Source organism: Ptychodera flava, chromosome 7 (assembly GCF_041260155.1).
Source record: "Ptychodera flava strain L36383 chromosome 7, AS_Pfla_20210202, whole genome shotgun sequence".
NCBI lineage: Eukaryota > Metazoa > Hemichordata > Enteropneusta > Ptychoderidae > Ptychodera > Ptychodera flava.
The window spans coordinates 38,964,707-38,984,881 of NC_091934.1; the positions used below are offsets into that span (position 1 = coordinate 38,964,707).

The 20,175-nt window shown below is 38.9% G+C and overlaps 1 protein-coding gene across 3 annotated transcripts; it reads right to left on the reverse strand.

The window, feature by feature from the left end:
- Positions 1-1,522: 1,522 nt before the first annotated feature.
- Positions 1,523-16,543, reverse strand: LOC139137496 (aqualysin-1-like). 3 transcript variants are annotated; one of them, XM_070705639.1, is made up of 9 exons: positions 16,407-16,543; positions 11,302-11,469; positions 10,546-10,680; positions 9,733-9,862; positions 8,811-8,917; positions 8,409-8,556; positions 4,449-4,633; positions 2,725-2,896; positions 1,523-1,748 (listed from the first exon to the last, which is right to left on the reverse strand). In XM_070705639.1, exons 2-9 carry the CDS (start codon positions 11,452-11,454, stop codon positions 1,555-1,557), a joined length of 1,224 nt encoding a protein of 407 aa, XP_070561740.1. In that variant the 5' UTR covers positions 11,455-11,469; positions 16,407-16,543; the 3' UTR covers positions 1,523-1,554. The 3 variants fall into 3 exon arrangements, with proteins under 3 accessions (XP_070561740.1, XP_070561738.1, XP_070561739.1); XM_070705637.1 differs by lacking the exon at positions 16,407-16,543 and adding an exon at positions 16,065-16,205; XM_070705638.1 differs by lacking the exon at positions 16,407-16,543 and adding an exon at positions 12,574-12,703.
- Between the last annotated feature and the right edge of the window lie 3,632 nt (positions 16,544-20,175).

Here is a 20,175-nt window from a genome sequence, read left to right on the forward strand (position 1 = left end):
ATTCTATCATAATATTCTCATTTAAGTGTCTCGACATGAAATAAAAACACTATCAGACTATATAATGTTCACAATAATGTTCCTGACATATACAAACCTATACGGTTCATTCGACCTTATTCTATTTTCCAGACGCGAAAGTCATAAATAATTTTGATATAAAAAGAAAAGTGAGTATACCACTATGTGTATGGTAGGGCTAATATTTCGTTCAGGGACTGCTGTGTGTCCATATAGGAATGGGCTAGGTCTGGCTGAAGACGTGAAAACACCGTACTGTCTATCGTCCTTGTCCTTCTTCTGTATTTATGTAAACGAAAAGCCAATGGTCGGACTGGAATGACAAAAGAACAATAGAGGAAACCGCCTCACTTTTGTCCTCTTACAGTATTGGCAGATTATGTTTCCAATAAGAAAAAGTGGTCAAGGAACAAGGTTTCTTGTCAGTTTACGAGGAAATCATGTTCAACTTTCAACACCTGGAAAGTTAAGATATTAAACCCTCCAATACGAAACTCTGTTTATATTGTGTTCGGAAAACTAGAACTGAAAAGGTGATTAAGTTCCCCACGGCGACAAAAATGCTGACTGGCTTTTATAAGAGAATAAATCTGATCTTAGGGTAGAATAAAATTAACGCGGCGCATTTTAGGTGGTCGACGCAGGAGAACTAAACTATGTGCAATGATTTTCACCAAAATATTATAATATCGCGTTCGAAATTTTGCCACCTGTGACATCTTTAATGAGCCTCTTCTTTTTCCTAATGAATGCTCTTTCGTCTTTTTTCCCATAAAAATCATTTTTCTCATTAAAAATACCAGCATGCATTTTTAAAATCACGTGACAACTATGATTAGTGTCAAGGGTCACTTTTTTGTAAAGATTTCTCTTTTTTGCCCTAATTTGTGCTCGTGATGTTGGCGGCTATGATTTGGGAATTATCAACAGCATCGCGTGACCACTGCATAGTCGGTGGTAAAGTAGATGTCTTTCCATGGGACATAAAGACCAAAATTGAATTAGTTGTGTTCATAAAACCATTCACGGCACCTCATGCAGCGTTGGATCATTACAAAGACACGTGGTAGTTACAGATTACGAGAATGTCTTATCACGACATTTCGCATTCTCCGAAAAGATGACTTTGTTGTCAGTGAAGTGGGCCAAGTAATTCTTATGCCGCTGATTGCGAGGAAGAGGTGACTTTGTGCATGTGCGTGCGTGTGTGTGGAGAGAGAGAGAGAGAGAGAGAGAGAGAGAGAGAGAGAGAGAGAGAGAGAGAGAGAGAGAGCACGGAAGGGTGGAACGTTCAAATCTCTTTTTGTGTTCAGAGTATATGGAAGAGCCGTGATATTATGGAAAAGCGGGGAGCCATACAATGTCATTATTGCATCAGAAAGTTGTTCCGGAAACGAAAGCGAGAAAGAACGGCATTGCACTTTAATATGCCGTGACAACAAAGAGCGGTAAATTGGTCATAAACTAGACCTTGCGTTAAGGACAATGAATGCTGTATCCATTCATGATAATATGATGTATTTTATTGAATGCTCATCCGCTACAGTAAAGCTCTATATTCTCTGAAGACGGAATGGCAGTGACGTAATATAGACTGTCGTACAACAGAAAGTTGGCTTCCGATTGGGCGTCCTTCACGTGATCTGGCGTTGAAGTGCACGTTATAGCCTTTTTGACCTGCGATGGCGACAGTGTTGGGTTCTCTTGAAGTTTTATCGCTGCTACACCTGGAAAAAGATGCCGGAAATCGTAAGAAATTACAAACCATGTACTGCAGACACAACAGGTGCAGCCAACTGATAAATTCAATCAATCTATATCATCGCAAAACATGTTTCTCAAGCTGATATACCGATTTTACATAGTTTTGACCTTGTCCTTATTATTTGGAGGGGAAGTTAAGTAATTCCTAACAGCCCTCTCGCCGGGATATGCGAAAAGCATGCCCCCCCCCCAGCAAATTATAATGCCCACTGCCTTCCAGTGTCCATGGTCTGCTGACTCCCTACTCCCCGCAACAGTTCATACTCTTTCCCTAATGTTCTATTGAATGACAAAATTCCAGCCCTACCTATTTTTCGTTACCAACTGCCACAAATGTTCCCTCTGTCCACTGTAAAACTGAAATTTCTTCCCTGCCCGCTGTAAAATTTGACCTTTTTTCTCCCCTCCCATTGATTATCATTAAATTTGCCCGCATAGACACATTTTTACATGAACAACGGCATCGTTTTGGCTGCATCTGACACGTCCATCGTTTCTTATAAAAGTAATTCGACTTCACAAGATATATGGTGTGCAGCACTGCTTTTTATAATAGCTTTTGTTTTTATGCAATTATAATTAGTATTATGCAAATTTCGCGAAAGAATGATGGGATGAGTTTATAATGTAATTCTGAAATGATAAATGTGTAAAGAGATTTGCGACCATGCAGCACGCTTGGAGTGCGAGTGGTTGTAGTCTGGTTCCGTGTCCCATTTCTGCCGCTGCAGGCTGCGCTGCCTTCTGGTGAGCTCAGCGCATGCGCACTGCATCTGCAGCCAGCGACAAAAAGGCGACAGGGAATATGCCCTCACACGGAAAGCGTTTGCGTGTCTTTAGGCAGATATATCTCATTGTAAATGTTTCAGTCGGATTCACCGATTCTTTCATCGGTGCTCAAATTGTGCACTGTTTTCAAACTTAGGTTCGCTACGGTACCTGTAACGTGTGGTGCCGCCATAGAGGTCCCTGTTAAAATCGCCGTAGACCTTGGAGATAGGAAGTAGTCACTTTTGATGTGGCTACCGGGAGCAAATATATCCACGCAGCTTCCATAATTTGAAAACCACGATCTCTCGTCGTCTCTACCAATCGATGCTACTGTTATAGCCTGTTTTGATAAAGCAAATGAATGGATAAATAAATAAAAAACTAACAATAAGTAGATACATAAGGCCAAAAAAAATGTTTCTGGTCCTTGACAAGTGATGCGGGACGCGGTTGTCTTTTCTTTCTTTCTTTTTTATTCCTAACAACGCTGGTTTGGCTCTATTGATGCAACAGATATTGCCTTTTATCACTGGCTGCTTAATACTTCCGTTTCTTTTTTATCATGTTTAGACATGCAAGCAGGGATATCAAGCTGTGCTGATGAGTACAAAAAAGCCATGGCGCGCAGGTTCTGAATGACGCTCGCGATTACAATAAACAACCTTTTTTGGGCTGAATGGGTAAATTGATCAATCAATCAATCAACTACTGAAGTAACGCTATTAACGGTTTAGGAAAACGTGTCCAGAAGGCCATATTGTCATTTTTTTTGTTCTAGAATGAGACGCATTTTCTTTTTCGTGGTGCAAATGAATTTTGAAACGGAAAGTATTGGATTTCTAAACAAAATATAACGCGTCATATGTGATGGCATGTTTGTCAAATGACTACTGGTCCGGAATATGATTAAATTCAACAAAACCAAATAAAACAGGAAATTAACCACACAAATGTATTGGCAAGTTGACTAAGCATTGCAACGTCACCATGTGGGCAGTGCAAGGTATAGTGTTTCACAACGCCACGCAAATGCTTAAAATTTACAGTTGATGGAGTTTAATTGACAGTTTCATCCCTTACCGGTATATGGCTATGTGGAATGCATATAGCACTGCCTTAATTATTACTCGCCTCGAAAGAGAAAGATTAAGCTTGTGCTCGAGCTTTCATCAATAAAACGTTAAAGCATTCCCTCACCAAGAATAAATAGCACGGATAACCGTGCAAAGTTTGGTACTAGAGAGACAAATTACCTAACATTGACTGATATTTGAAATTCAAAATGGCCGCCATCTCTGTGTTAACTCAATGGAGAAAAAATAAAATTTTCGATAATCTAGGATGGTGAAATATTTTATTACTCTTACTCCAATGGTTTAAAATAAGAACCTAAAAGGGGTAAATCAGAAAAGAATTGTAAAATTTGAGAGTCCGAATATCTTTCCCCGAGGTGCATTTTACCTTAAGTCAACATATTCTATTACGAAGAGTGTAGTATGATTGATGCTAAAACATGCCCTGGTTTAGACAAGCAAAGCCTTAGTGAATCTACAGTGCTATAACGAATAAAACTCCCACAGAAAGGTCTGTAGAAAGCGATCTTATCGAGGAAGATATTCCTACTACCAACTGGTCCTTCAAAATTCCCCGCTCCTCCATCCTCAAAATTAAAGCAGGCTCCCTTCAATGAACAACGTCTGCTGCTGCTTTTTTATATGATTGTGGGGAGCATAGACGCAACCTAGAATATCTGATCAGCAAGATTGGTTAATGAGCTATGACGGTCAAATCTTTTTGTAGGCAACTATATTGACTGTTGATCATTTCTTCGATGCCCTATACGCCACTTCTCCAGAAAAGTCATTTGTAAAAACTCAAGACTGATTACTCACACCATCAGCTCCGGCCGGCGATTTCGTACAAGCGTCGGTGTTGTCGTTACCTGCAGCTACTACTGTGGTGAAGCCCCGTAGAGCTAAGTAGTCGACGGCCGCGTTTGTCAATGTGGATGTTTTTCCATCCAGAGACATCGACAAGATGGCGGGCTTCTGACCGTGTACAGCGACATATTCCATTCCTTTAATGATAGAATATAATTGTCAGAACCTTTAGGTCAGATTAAAGGAAACCTGTCGTCGGAACTGCACCTGTGCGAGTTTCTTGTTTACAAATAACGTATTTCGTGCACAATATCTAGATGCACCTCATCATTCCAGCTGCAACATTTAAATTACACGATGTAGATTATGACAGACATCTTTTAACTTTCATCAATCACCATGGATACAGTGTTTACGACCATAGACATTTTAGCGCAGTTCCGACGACTGTATCCCTTTAAGGTACCGTAATTCTTTGTTCTGTGCTTCTGGCCATTTACAAATTCGGTATTCCCCTCGGGACAGATATTCCGACGCTCAAACTTTTACGATATTCTTTTGGCCTACCACTTGTGGGGACTCATTTTGCAGCTTATGGAGTAAATAGAGTTTCTACCAACTCTGTTTTGTGAAAATCGCGTATCGTATTTTGCTCCATAAAAATGGCACAGGGATTGCAACCATTTTGATTTTCAAATATCGGTAAATATACGATAATTTGTTTTTCTAAGACCAGAATGTACATGGCGTACGGTATCCCCGATTGTCCCCTTGATTTAGAAAGAATATGGTTGAAATTTTGCATGAGAAAAGATTGAGCAAAAGTTTAAGTCTGTCATTTTGGGGTACGAACTACCTTTGAAGGTATACAGTCACCTGTAATCTAAATATGCCCGTGTATGGTCAAAGGGGCGTTCCTTGGTATTAAAAATGCCCATGTGAGGGCGCTATTTTTAAAAGCAGCCACCCGCTTAAATTTCTGTTATTGGTTAGATTTTCTCTTTCCATGGTAACTGTGGCAAAATTGGAAGAGGTGACAGTATACCTTTAACAATACCATACACATGTCCGAGCCATTGGGCCAGAGTTAGTGATTTTTTTGTTTTGTGTCCACTCAAAATTCAAACAAAAGGTTGGCGGGTAAGCGGTTAAAACACCCACGAAAAATATAACACAAACTGATGTGCCAGTATTTGACAGTTTTCTCGTACATTCTACTCATTCCGGTAACTACGTGTTTCTGAAGAAAATTTTACTTCATCGCATAATTCAATAGTTAACGTTGTCGTTTGACTGCTGTGTGGAATATTCTGTCGCAACTAGTAGAAGTCGAGGCATGGTTTTGTGAACGGCAAAATACAACAAAGTGAGCTTAATTCAATAAAAGACCTATACCTGCCTTAACTCTGATTATTGCTCATTCCTTATATCCTTTTGTTAACAAAATATCTGGTCCGTTTATATATATTTTGGCAGACTTTCCACGGACTACTCAAGATTTTTACTCCGGCTGCGGACTCTGACTTCTATTGATATGCTAATAAGAACGTCAAGCGTTCGAACGTGAATAGAGAGAGGGGCCAAACCGGTCAGAGTAATATGTAAACAAACCAGACAACAGAACCAGATGGAAACGCAGCGAAGCTATCCGTGGCGGGGTTGACCTTTTGGTGACCCGCATAGACGCATATACCCGCCACAGGTAGCTGCGTTTCCACAGATAGGTAAATGGCTGATTACAGTGAAATTTGCAAAACAAAATTGAAGTTGGTAATCTCAAATTACTATGTCATTAATTGTATAATATTTTTATGCTCTAATTTGTTCGATTTTTGGCAGAATTCGCACTTTTCCAAATTTTTCGTCGATCCGTCGAGTGGGTCAATAACGCTTGTGCATATTCTGTCCGACACCGTTTTCGAACGCCGTCGATACGTGACCCCCGTTGCTTACCCTATGTGCATCTGTGATTTTATGATGCCGAAGGAAAACAAATAAATTGTTTAAAACTTGCACATTTGAATTGATTTAACGTCTAAGATATATCACAAATTTTTATGTTGATCATTATTTCGCAGTTTGAGTAAAGAATTACGATGAAAACAAATAAAACTCGACAAGTTACGAGTGTATGTATGGGTGTGTAGCCCCCTGCCGTGGTCTAACCACAGTGTCAGTCGAGCGGAAATGTAGAAATTTATAGACGGCCAGTTTTCGTGCTCTGCGTGCTAACTTGACAATCACGCAGGACCCGGTGACCTGCTGAGGTCAAATGTTCAGCAGGGCCGTAGCAAGCGAAGGGCCGCGCGGGCCAGGCTGAGCCGGGGCTTGGATACATATGCATAGTTCTGCCGTCGTATAATGTCTTACTTCCCTTCGCTATATAGTCGGCTGTCATACGACCACTGAGTTGTAAAACGGTGAGACAAACTGTACAGGGTATTCTCATATGTATCACTAAAAGTCGATCATTCCGTTGTCTTTGCATTTTTCACAAAAGTATTTTCTATTCTAAACCCTTGCTTATAGGTCATGTAGGCCTACAGTACGCGTGTACATTCGGGATGTACGCGTTTCTATTTCATTCGATCGAAGGCTGGGAGTCAGGCCGATAACTTCCATCCGTTGGTGCTCAAATGCTTTCGAACGATGACGTGGAATATCGTAATTGCAGTTTTCCATTCAAAAATGTTCCCGGACACTTGAGAGACAGCACTTTACTGACCTTTTAATCTCAATTAGAAATATGAATCTATTTTTTAACACCAAGAACACTTTGAGTTGCTGGCTATCAAGTTCGATAAAACCCATTCATCGATTTACTGCCTCTATTTTCAGCTGAATTTATGTATATCAGGACATCTCAGAAAAACGAAATACAAAGTTTCACTTTTTAATGCATATCTCTCACAAAATACGGTATTCTTATGTAGAATTCAGAGCAAAACCTGTAAAATGAGTGAGAAGTTTCAGGATGAGTTTTGAAAATTGGTAGGTTCGATTCCTACTTGTGGATTCTACTACCATCACTCAGTTTTTTGGGTTTTTTATGACAGGACATGCCAACAGAAAGTCATTGTCACAAACTTAGATTTTAATGAATTGATCATTTATAAACTGATCAAGTGTTATAAATATAACTCACAAAAACAACATGATGATGATGAAGCAAGATTGAATGAGGGAAAGTTCTGACACATTTCTACGAATCTGTCCAGGATAGACCCTTCATAGTGGTGCAGTTTGCCAGCACGTGTTAATGTCCTAGCGATGTCTTCTGTCTGTCTGTCCGTGTGTATGAGTGTGTCTGTTTACATGATAACTCAAAAACGCCTGAACGGATTTAAGTCAGGTTTGTAGACAGGTACCATATGCAAATTGCAAGAACTGATTAGAATTTGGTTGGTGTGGCTTGCATATTAATGAAGTTATGAAATATCTTTTTTTCATATAATGGTTTCCTATGGAGACAGTAATGACAGTGTCGACATATATCAAGAAATACTGCACAAAATTTCATGAAACTTTTCAGAGATGACAATCTCAGAACATTATGATGATACTGTAAGTGTCATGTCAATTATCTGCCAATTTGCATATTTAATGAACTTTTGTAAAGATTTGCATAGGATGGAACCACCTTTGATCCCATGGCCGTTCCTTGCCAGCCAGGCCTCTGTGAAATGTCTTCTGCAAATACTCAGCAACGACGAAAAAAGTGATTATCTATATTAATGCATTTGGCACTCTTTCAGCTAATGGCATTAACCGCAAAGAGGGCTAATTTCTTCCCGTGTTGTATTGTTTGCTATGGGACAACAGTATTACAATTCGCCATTAACTTAGAGGGCAATAGCCCTGCAGATCTATTATAGTCTAAGGAGTCAGGTCTCGTTCAGTTTACTATAGAACACCGGTGTACGTTGACACACTCTAACTAAGTCAACAAGGTTAGTTTTGTTTATACCATACCTGCTAAAATGCTAGACATACGACCAGTGCCCTTACAATTAAGTACTCTGACGGACCATAATGCTACATTCTTGGCAACTCCAAACATCCGTCCACCGATAGTTCCACTTACGTGTGTACCGTGCCCATTGCAGTCACCATATTCTGCCTATTGCGAAGAGTTAAATATTCGCTGTTACCATCAACGTACCAAAAACGACTTTTAAAATTACAGTGACAATTTCATGGAAAAACGCACAATTTTATCGACAATAGGTCAGAGCGAACATGATACAATACAAAGATACATACATACATACATACATACATACATACATACATACATACATACATACAGGTACTAATCATATCTACATGATTTAACACAGAAAAACAAATGGCAGACAGCAATACTATACATACCGGTTCATCATAGACGTCAAAGAACGGTTTCGCCCTGCCATTGAAGTCAACGTGGTCATATCGAATACCAGTGTCAAACACATAAACATTGACACCTGTGCCATCTCCTATCGTGACAAGAAAAAATAGATTCAGGGATCCATACAGCAGAATGTATCGCGGCTCACTGCCTCACTAGGCGACTGGGATGTAAGCTTTAAAATGTCGATAGTTTGCTTGAAATGTAAACAATTACTGACCTCCAGGCGAAGACTATAACAGCCGTCATGAAAACACCTTCGACGTCACAAAATTCACTGATATTGACAAAGCTGTAATATAGTATACGATATTGTACAGAGGGCCTACTTTGATTGAAGTTCTTTGTGACGGATACAAGACACGTACAAGTTTAAAGTCACTAACAATTTGATGTAAATGACGCACGAGAAAATGATTTAAACTCGAAAACGTGAGAAAAATGATTAGAAATATTAGAACACAAACAGCAATTTCTTATCATGATTATTTCTGGATCGTAAATTCAAGTGAGGGAAAACTCTCTTACGACTGTTGTTTTAAACTTTAAACTATAATATATATATATATATATATATATATATATATATATATATATATATATATATATATATATATATATATATATATATATATATATGAAACTTGGGTTGAAACACACTACCACACCTGGTTGTTAGGTTCCAAACGTATCTAACAACCAGGTGTGGTAGTGTGTTTCAACCCAAGTTTCTTCTATCTTCACCCCATTCCACGCTCCACTGGGGATCACCTGAATTCCTACAGTTTCTTATATATATATATATAATATATATATATATATATATATATATATATATATATATATATATATATATATATATATATATAATATAATATATATATATAGGTACAACTGACGGACCTGATGGTTGAAACACGCCATCTAGTGGCAGGTTTCTTTGATCAACCCGGTCTAATCCCCAACTTCCGACGGTGCTTGCACGGATCGGCCTGTCAACATCAATGAAGTCTACTTCTTCATATTCCTTAATCTGAAGGAGAGAGAAAAATCGACAAGTAAATGTTGTAGATCTTACTAGGGTCTTGCAAGGATGGGTCTGTAAAGGTGAATTAAATCTGAACGTTGCGATTTTTTGTCAACCTATCGATCATATTAGTACTGTTGACACGAGTATTTCTTGACATAGAGTTGCATAGATAAGACCAGCATATTGTTATTCCTCCCGTTTAAATAGTTTGCGAACGGCTGTTCTTGATACCCGGTAAAATTGTCGTCAATAACCCGTGAAACTCTGCGGTTAAAAAGATCCAGCTTGCTGTCTGTGTGTCAAAACCTATTGACAGCGTGATGACACTGCGTCTTTCATGGACGCATACTAGTCCTAGTTTCTGATGGCAATGTTTCTTTTTGTGCGTGACGAATAAAGAAACTATAGAGATTCTTGTTTAACATATTTCAAGAATATTGGTATCGGGAACTGTGTACCGACTGGAATAAAATTCAGCGAATAAACATCTGCGCATACTACATTTTGTTCCCGCCTTCTATCTAACTTGAAGACTTGTTTTATCGTTATTATGTTTTGAACTATTTGTAAAAATGATATTTTGGATTTTCTTCCTTATCTTCAGTCCAAGGTAAATTACGCATCAAAAGAAGTATAAATATGCGACTTCCCCACTATGTAGTACTTCATATTTTGGCGGGACTTACCATCTGTAGCGTTTCGTCGTCGGCTATCGTGGCAGAGAATCCCACAAAAAGTTTCTCAAATTTTCTAGTGTCTGTTATTCTTTCTGTAGGTATTTTGTCGACGATGTGATCCACTGTGGCGCGTTCATGTTCCTTCTGTTTGGTAAGAAAACAACATTTTCACCCAAATCAAAGCACAACTTAGTCGGAAGCAAATTGGGCTAAGTTGATGTCATATTTGCTTAAATATAGACTGTGTTAGGGATCCCGGAGAGCCACGACCTCATATAGTACAGGTTAACATGATTTTATTAGTCCTGGCGAGTACCCTGCATTATTTTGCCATGTAGGTCAATCATGTGATTGTAATATGGTGACCCGAATAAACTTGCTGTAGATGTTGTTCAGCTTTCTCAAAACCTTTGACATCGACAAGTGATGTTGGACTGAATAAGGCGTGAAAGAAGGGAGACAGCTAGATTTAAGGCGGGTATATTTTGCTCAGCGATGTCTGTGTTGAAATCACACGAAGACTACGTCATCAATAGCTAGTTCTTTTGCTTGCGTGATGATACATAATTGGACGTATTATTTGCTGGTACTTTAGAAAGTGTGATCTTTGTTCTATGCGTCACAAAGGTCAACGTTGAAAAATAATGCCCACACATCCAAGCAGAGATATCCTGCCTTTGTGTGGGAACAATAAAGCACGCATACAGCTTAGTTTGCGTTACCATTGAAATATGCACATTCAGTTTTCAAATTATGAATTCTTACCTTTAAAACAACAACATATCGTTTCGGGAAGGACTCTGTGTCGTCGAGGTCTTTCTCGGCAGAGGGCGCCTCAAATGTCAGTCCGACGTAGGAAATGAAAACAGCTCCTAGAATTACTATCGCTCTTGATTGTAACCGCATAAGCGCCACCATAGTGAGTATAATTAACTGGAATTAAAGAATCAATGATTAATTTTGTTTAGGTTGCAAGGTTTGTAAATATACAAAAATAGTTTACTATGGCTGAGAGAGAACCGTGTTTTTTGTGCAACACGCGATATCGAAGCGAAAATACACGTCACCACACAGATCATTCCCAAAGAGATTTCACATAGCCTGAGAAAGTTTCTCCACGCCCAAAATTTATTCTGAATCACAAATAGGTGTTAATAAAAAGTTATCTATCGAGCATGATACTAGGATTTCATCAAGAATCTGAACATTGTTTTGCTGAGGACGATGACACTAACGTTCCGGTACAATAGCTGTATATTTGACAGTTCCATTTTTCCTCCTCACTACAAACACATAATTTCTTGATCCTTAGCCCCCTAGATATATCGAAATAAAATCCATGGGCCATGTCCACGACCAATTGTGTATAATATTCGATTTTTATCGTCGAAAAATGAATTCTATTCCGGACTACAGAGCATTCATCAACAACAACACTGAATGGTTGCACGGATATAGGCTGTATTGGTGTGTTGAACTGCATATTTGGTCGTAATTTTGCAAAAGAACACGTGACTATACTTCTCAGCGAATCGTAAGTATTGAAAAAATATAGCAAGTACAACATCTAATGGAGCTTGAAGACATAAGCTATGTCATCATGAAATTTCGTCCTCACTTTATGGACATTCTTGCCTTACTGTCATGATTGTGCGAAAACAGTGTATTGCAGATGGCGGACAAAACAATCGCTCCTGTGATGTCCCCTTTATCAATGGGATGTATTACCTCTAAAAAACTGGAAGCTAATGATCTGATTGTAGAGCAGACCTTTTGAACGTGGTCGACGTAAACAATAATATTGCTTCTGAAAATGGCGAGACAGCCTGACAACAAAGTGCAGACGACACAGCTAATGTTTTCTTTCCAAGTCAAAAATAAAATGAATACTCACCGGTCGAATACTAATAGAAAGCTTGACAACATATAGGCGATTTTAAGTAATGTTTTTTTGAAAATGGATCCTAGTAATTAGAGATATTTTCTTGTTTGGCCAATTCTTCAATTGCGCAAAATCAAGTGATTGTCGCCACCTACCTCACGAAAATATCGTTTGCATCCCTTGACAGAGCGGTATCAATGGCACCCCATACAGTGGCGGCCGACACGACAGATTTTTAAATATATTGGACACGCCACGCCCAGTGATACCAGCAAATTAATGACCATTAAAAGGTTATACCCTCCATTTTAAAATATCTTCAAACACAGAGAATTAATTACACTCCGGCGTCACCGAAGGGTTCTGTGTTGTTATTTCCTTATCACCATGGAGTCAAAGAAAAGAGAACACTGAGACTCTCAAGACATTGCTAAGCACACAAATTCTATTCTACAATGGACGATCTTCATCCTCTTCGAAACGTTTTGTTCGTCGAAAACTGCGACATTGCTGACGATTCCATTACAGAATAAATGTGCTGAGATAGCGTGGACAACAAATAATAAGATGGGATCATTTTGGTAGAACCGTGAACACGAGATTCAGTAATTTATCATTTTTCGGGAAGGAAATATTCTGAGACCACTGTTAGGATTGTTTGACGTTGTTGTGATTCGATGAATATTTGATTCGTTGTCAAGCTCCACGCCGCAAATTCTAAATCTCAAATAAGTGGTAAGAAAAGTCTTACTGGATACTTAAGCATTAAACGTGGATTTCATCATGAATCTGAACATCGTTTTCCTGAGATGATGCTCCTGACACGAACGTTCCGGTACAATTGCTGTATATTTTGATACAGATTCATTTTTTCTCCTTAATAAAAACGTATTATTTCTTAATTCTTGCACCTGAGATATATCGAAATTAGGGTGTCATCATTATTTACGGCCGGGGGTTCGGAAGAATCTGAGGGGTCACTCAAAAAAGGGAAAGCTACAAGGGGGGTGCTCAAAATGTGGAGAGGAAGAAGGAGGCTACTCAATATTTGGGAAATGTACAGATGCATTTAGTGAAGTCACGAAATGATACACAAATAGTACAAAAATCTGTAAAACACAATAGAATATAAAATGGTCCAATTTTATAACAAAACCTGATACAGTTTGATAAGTATGTATGCCAAGTATATTGACTATATTTACTGAATGAGTAATTTTTCAGTATTTCTTGATAAAAAATGGTATACTTGCCTGATCAAGTATGAGAAACATCTATACTCAGTATAGGGTCCCATATTTGGGGAGAACGTGTAAAGAAAGCTAATTCTACAAAGTATACAAAACATTGTACTGCCATGATAACGAACTAATTCTTTTGTGTAATAAAATGACATAGTCCAAAAATACCCAAGCAATAGAGATTTCACTGCTTCTTTCAGCCAAATGTAAATTTTTGTTTTCTTTGTCTTGTTTATTTCTCCGTCCGCTTTGACACACGTCTTAGCAATATCTTGATAAACACAATATTACAAAAATAAGTTTTGATACTCTATATGAATAAAGTGCATAAAATGCATTCTATGCATACAAATGAATATCTGATAAAGTATACTTTAATCTTATAATTGTTGAATATATAAAGAGGAGTTCATGGAGAAATGCAGTCAGCAGATACCATCATTTAGTGCACATGATATAGGACAAAAGTGAACTGTTGTGAATTCATCCTTAATGATCACAGAAGAATATACTTTAATTGACTTCAGCTCAATTTTGACTTTGACCATACTTTATTATCAGGCTTTTCATTGCATAGCATTGCATAGCCTGCGAGGTCATTTCTCAAAGTTGCAAACAAATAATGAACGGATAAAAGAAACATACTGACTCTATCTGTCTGTCCCTTAATATCGTTTACAGAAATGTAAGATTTTACAAATGACACAATAAAATCGCAGATTTTCCATTCCTGCATATTCTTTGATCTGCAATCTCACGCAAAGTGAGGAATATTTTTTACCAGGTACGCAATATATTGTCATTGTTTGGTTGGTTGTTGAATATTGTGACTCAAACACTGATCATGCAATACGTAATAAATATATCAGCGTTTAATGTCATTTTCAAACAGTTTTACCTGATGCAATATAAATTGAAACACCTCTCAGATTATACCCTTGCACACATCAGTTTCTCAAAATTTTCGGTGCGGCGGGAGACCCCCCTCTCGTGCTCTCCCCCTTCGGGTGTCCTATTTCGTTTTTCTAACAGTTTTACTGAGTAAAAACAAATTGAAAACACCTCTCAGATTGCACCACACTGAACTATTGCACACATCAATTTCTCAAAATTTGTTCACGCAAGAGAGGGGAACCCCCTCTGCCACTCCCCCATTAGCTTCATGCATTTTCTCCCCTATACTTTCAAATTCTTCCCTGTCAGATATCCTGGTGAAAACCCTGTTATGATACCCATTCAAATTAAACAATACTATATGGTTGGATACGGGTTTTAGTTTTTGAATTTCATCTTGTTGGTTTCACCTTTGTCAACTGTCATGAAGAAAGTGATGATAATCTTTCTAGGTACACCAGGATTTGAAAGATCTTTACTATTGCTGTATTTGTAAATTTTAAAAACACATGTATTGATATTTATTTTCTAAGTTGGGGGGGGGGCAGTCAAAATTTCTGTGTTAGAGAACAGAAGGGGTGACAAATTCATCATGGTTGGGCGGGGGTTTAGTGGAAACTTTAAAGTTTCCAATGAAATTCCTCCGACCCCCCCCCTCCCGGGCCATAAATAATGACGGCTCCATAAAGCCCATTGGCCACAACATACTGTTTATGTTGAAAAATGAATTCCACTCCAGGCTTAAAGAGCAGTTATCAACAACAACATGGAATGTTGCCCGGATAGAGGTTGTATTGATAAGTTGAACAGCAGATATTTTGTCGTAATTTTACGGTAAAACTCGTCACTATACTTCACAGCGAATCGTAGGTATTGGAAAATACATCAAGTACAACACCTAATGGAGCTTGAAGATAATTTCGTCCGCTCTTTATGAACATTCTTGCCCGACTACCATGGTTGTGAGAAAGTACTGTATTGCAAGATGGCGGACAGGCAAACACAGTATAAATCAAAACAATCGTTATTGTAAAGCAACCTTAGTCGATGGAATATTTTACCTCTAAAAAGCTGGAAACTAACCATCTGATTGTAGAGCAGTCCTTTTCGATATGGCCTGGCCACAAATTGCAGACGACACAGCTAATGCTTTCTTTCCAAGTCAAAAATAAAACGAATACTCACCGGTCTAATACTAGTAGAAAGGTTGACAACATATATTGGCGGTTGTAAGTAATATTGCTTTTTTAAAGAGTAATTAAAGGTAGGGGAATCGATCCCAGAGATGGAGTTTGTTCTAGTCTGTAAGAAGATTATGAAGATGTCATAGCCTTTCGTTTTCCATTGAAATTGTAATCTAGTTAGTAAATTTCGTGGAGAGACAATCTAACGCCTGAACCATGCCTTCAGATATTTCCTTGTTAAGCCTGTTCTTCAAATTTTACCCTATCATGGACATAAAAGAGTCTTTTTTACGTCCATGACCCAATCCAGTGATTGTCGCCACCTACCTTACGAAAAGACCATTTGCATTCCTTCACAGAGCGGTATCACTGGCACCCAATACAGTGGCGGCAGAAACGACAGAGATTTCAAATATATTGGACAAACTACGCCCAGTGATACCAGCAAATCAATGTCCATTTAGAGGTTATACCCTCCATATTAAAATATTATTCAAACAGAGAGTTACGTAAGCGTATTCATTGCATGAAAGCACGGCCGCATGCGTAAACCGGATGTGTCCATGAACTGCCGAAGTGAACCACAGGGTAGTGCAGGCATTATTAGTCTAGAAGTTATGAATGTGATAAATAAATGTAATGTATTAAACTTGTTTTCACAAGCCTTACCTGTGTCGTGTGTGTGCCTATTACTTCACCATCGCTATCTCTGTATAGTGTATCAAACACAACAGTCCGTATTTGTTAATTGCCCTCCCTAATCACATTCTTTAATTGGTTCTACCGATCACCAACGCGGGGCGGGGGGGTGGTGGGGTTGGGCGCCCTATCGCCCTTACTAAATAAACTTTTAGCAGCTCATAAGGCTATGTGGTACGTCCATGATCATAGAGAGAGGAAGTATAAAAAATTGTTTTCGCCACTGTTTTACGGCGCAATATAATTTCCCTTTAAACCATTGTATTAGTGGTTCTTGCGACGAGATAGCAGCCTTGAAAATCTCGTCCTCTCTCGAGGAAATGTATAGTAAGCGAGATTTTGGGACCGACTGTTCAAAATTTCGATGAACTCCATGCTACTATCACTAGTACCACTGTGATGCTATAGATTGAAGCGAATTTTTGTAACCACGAACAATACATATGTTGAAAAAATGTATTCACAGTTGCATACTGATATCTTGTGTTGATACAGGACTATATTGTATGAATATAATGGTACCATACTTCCTTTTGTGGAGGAACCCCATACCTACAACCACGCGTGACCTACAACAGCGTGATGGTGTTGTCTGTTGACAATATGACGTTATGCAATGAGTTCCTGCGTCATTTCCGTTGGAACACCGTCCCTCCACCCACATATACATTCAGTTCAATACTACATTACATGTGTAAGGCCATTTGGTACGTGTGATGATACAGGGCAAAACCCGGCCGAATTTTTTTCCGACAACTCATAGACAGTAGAGTGGAAGAATGCATATGCACAAATAAATGCAACCACACTGAATATTTAGCAGTAGACACTGCTGATGTTTACTGATTGACACTCTCACTGCGATTGAGAACGTGTGCCAATATGTGACAAGCTATACCAATAAACTTTCCCTGGAAGCCATAATTTTATGCAATATTAGCGGACTTATACCTATGTAACGATTTTTTCCCGGCAATTTATGAATTTATTTGACAATGTACGCTAGGTATACGGAAACAGGAGAAAAAAAACTATATAGAAATTTATCACCATGTGAATACATCCATTGAGTTTTTAATAGGCTTTGAAAAGCCCGTAAAGTAACTAGCTTACATCATAGACCCTGGAGCGAGAGTGTTTATGCTTACATTTCGGAGAATGACAAACAATAAGCTTAACTTCAAATGACTAACGGTAACCTCAAATGTTGGAAGCTAAAGAAACACACGAAGAATAATTCGTCGGACTTCCCTAAGTCCACTGAATGACAAAGTAACTGAGTAAATTGAACGAATAAATCTCGGCAGACTGCAGCATTTATGTTGGGGTGTATAGCTTGGCAGTCGTCGTGACCATGGAGGGTGAACGCGAAAGATTTTTTTGAGCAGAGTAAATACCAGAAATTCCAAACAACTAGGAGGCTTATCTGGGCATGTTCCAATCTCTACCTATCATTTTAAAACTCAGACCACCGGATAGTCGTTTTGGTTGAAAAGAAGGAAAAAGTATGAGAAAAGATCTTCAGCTGTTGAACTTATGTGTTCGCAGTTATGAAATAGATGAGAAAGGTGCAGTTGCCATAAATTTCACCATGAACCATGGACCATGAACGGAGGTACTAGGGAGCGCTCTGAGAATTCGATTGTCTTTGACGACCATAGAGGTAGATGTGTACCTCTGAATTCTCAGATTAACATTATAAATTAGTAATTGTTATTGGTTTATTTACTTTATTTGAAAAGGTAGTTACATAACACATAAAATCGACCGTGATAAAGTAAAAGTACTATCTCCATGCCACTACCGAGTTCATTCTTGTTCGCAAGCACGTCTAACATCGTCGGAGAAAGATTCTGGTGAGAAATAGAGATGCTGAGAACCCTACTGTTGAAGTGAATGCAGAAAACATCCGTTACATGAAAATGATTCGTTAGTGTTTTAAAATAGAAAGGAGCGTGTCATAAAGTGAACGAGTTTGTCCGAAAATACAACAATTATACATCGGCTGAACCGAAAGGTCAAGGACATTACGTCATACCATAGTGGTATGCAGGTACATGTATCTCCATGGGCGTCAAAGACAGATTAGCATCATAAATCAATTCCCCAACAGTACAGCCAGGACAAATACAGAATACACCCGAGACAGATATGCGTCGGCTATGCAACGTATATATCGCTAATAAGCCACGAATTTTGAGAGCGAAAAGTGATGGTTGCGCGGCATATAAACATGCTCGTATTGTTGGTCTTGTAACACACGCGTGTTTGTTACGGTTATAATACACCGTTACGTAACGGTTTATGATAGGAAATGCATGTGACCACCACGTAACCGGTACTTTTATTTCTCAAACTTTTCCAATTCTTTTCTGATCTACCACTTGTGGGGGCTCATTTTGAAGTCCTTGGACAAAGAAAACTTTCACCGTCTTGGTTGTTTGAAAATCAAAAATTTTATTTTTACATAGCCATAGAGTTAACAGATAGATGGCGGCCATTTTGAATTTCAAGTATCGGTAAATCTTGGGTAACTTGTTTCTCTAGTACTAAACTTGCACGGTGAACCGCAATTTTTAATCATTGATTTTGAAAGAGGATGGTCGAAATACTTATTTAGGAAAGTTTGGGCAAAAGTTAAGTATTTAACTTTCGAGGTGCATACTACCTTAAACTCGTCGTTTCATCACGGTCCCTCCACAAAAGAGGGACCGTGGTTTTATGCAGTGATTGGAATCCTGCACTCTGGCGTCACGGAAAGTAGACTGGAAGATATGTCGCTCGAGGGCCGGGCGCTGTCTACGCTCCCCCAAAGAGGAGGGGGCGTCCTTTAGCGACGGATATTTCAGTCTACACGGAATGGAGCTGAGTTGCATGGACATTGATAAGTGCACAAAATTGTACAATGAACGATCTCCAGCCTCTTCGAAACTTTGTGTTTGTCGAAAACTGCGACATTGTTGACGATTACAGAATAAATGTGCTGAGATAGCGTAGACAACCTGCCGGGGATGGGATCATTTGGTAGAACCGTGCACACGAGATTCGTCATATTTTTTGCCCACGTGTGAACACGTGGGCATATGTCGCAGCGATGTCTGTCTGTCTGTGTGTCTGTCTGTCTGTTGGTCCATTTTCTCAAAAACGGCTGAACGTATTTCAGTCAAATTTGGTAGACATCTTCAGAATTCAAATGGCTAGAACTGAAAAGGTTTTGGTGGGCGTGGCTTGGATATTAATGAAGTTATGAAAGTTTTAATTTTTCTGTTACGCCGCGTATGACAAGTGAAAACAATCGACTGTTTGAGGGCGCTGTGAAATGTGCTTGTCCAGGTTGGCTACAGCTGCAGCTGGATAGCTCTGGTTTCAACCACGGTCCCTCCGTGTTTCAACCTCGTATTGAACATTAAAAATATGATATTTTATTACTCATTCAACTCACTATTCAAGATAAAATATCGTTTAGCAAATTAGCTTTATCCTTGGTAATTGATTGTTTCCCTCGCTGCTCGATCGCCAGAAATGAGTACATACGTTCTTAGCCCTGCGTACGATGCTGTGTGTTCCGCTACAGCTAATAGCCCCGCTCACCACAGCCTGCAAAGGCCCGTACGTAGAGTTGGTGACTTCAAATCCATTTTTGGACTTGACGTAAAAAGCCAAATTACTGCCGAAATTCAGCGTTCTTGGGCCCAAGTCATATCCCTGCCTACCTCAGCTACTCGATCGCTTCCAAAAA

Bases quoted from the DNA above. Each gene is read 5' to 3' on its own strand.
- LOC139137496 (XM_070705639.1), bottom strand. From the start codon at position 11,454: ATGGTGGCGCTTATGCGGTTACAATCAAGAGCGATAGTAATTCTAGGA. The intron at 8,557-8,810 runs GTATGTATAGTA...TCTTCGCAATAG, and splicing joins TTGACGTCTATGATGAACCG to GCAGAATATGGTGACTGCAA. The intron at 2,897-4,448 runs GTGAGTAATCAG...TTATCAAAACAG, and splicing joins CGCCGGCCGGAGCTGATGGT to GCTATAACAGTAGCATCGAT.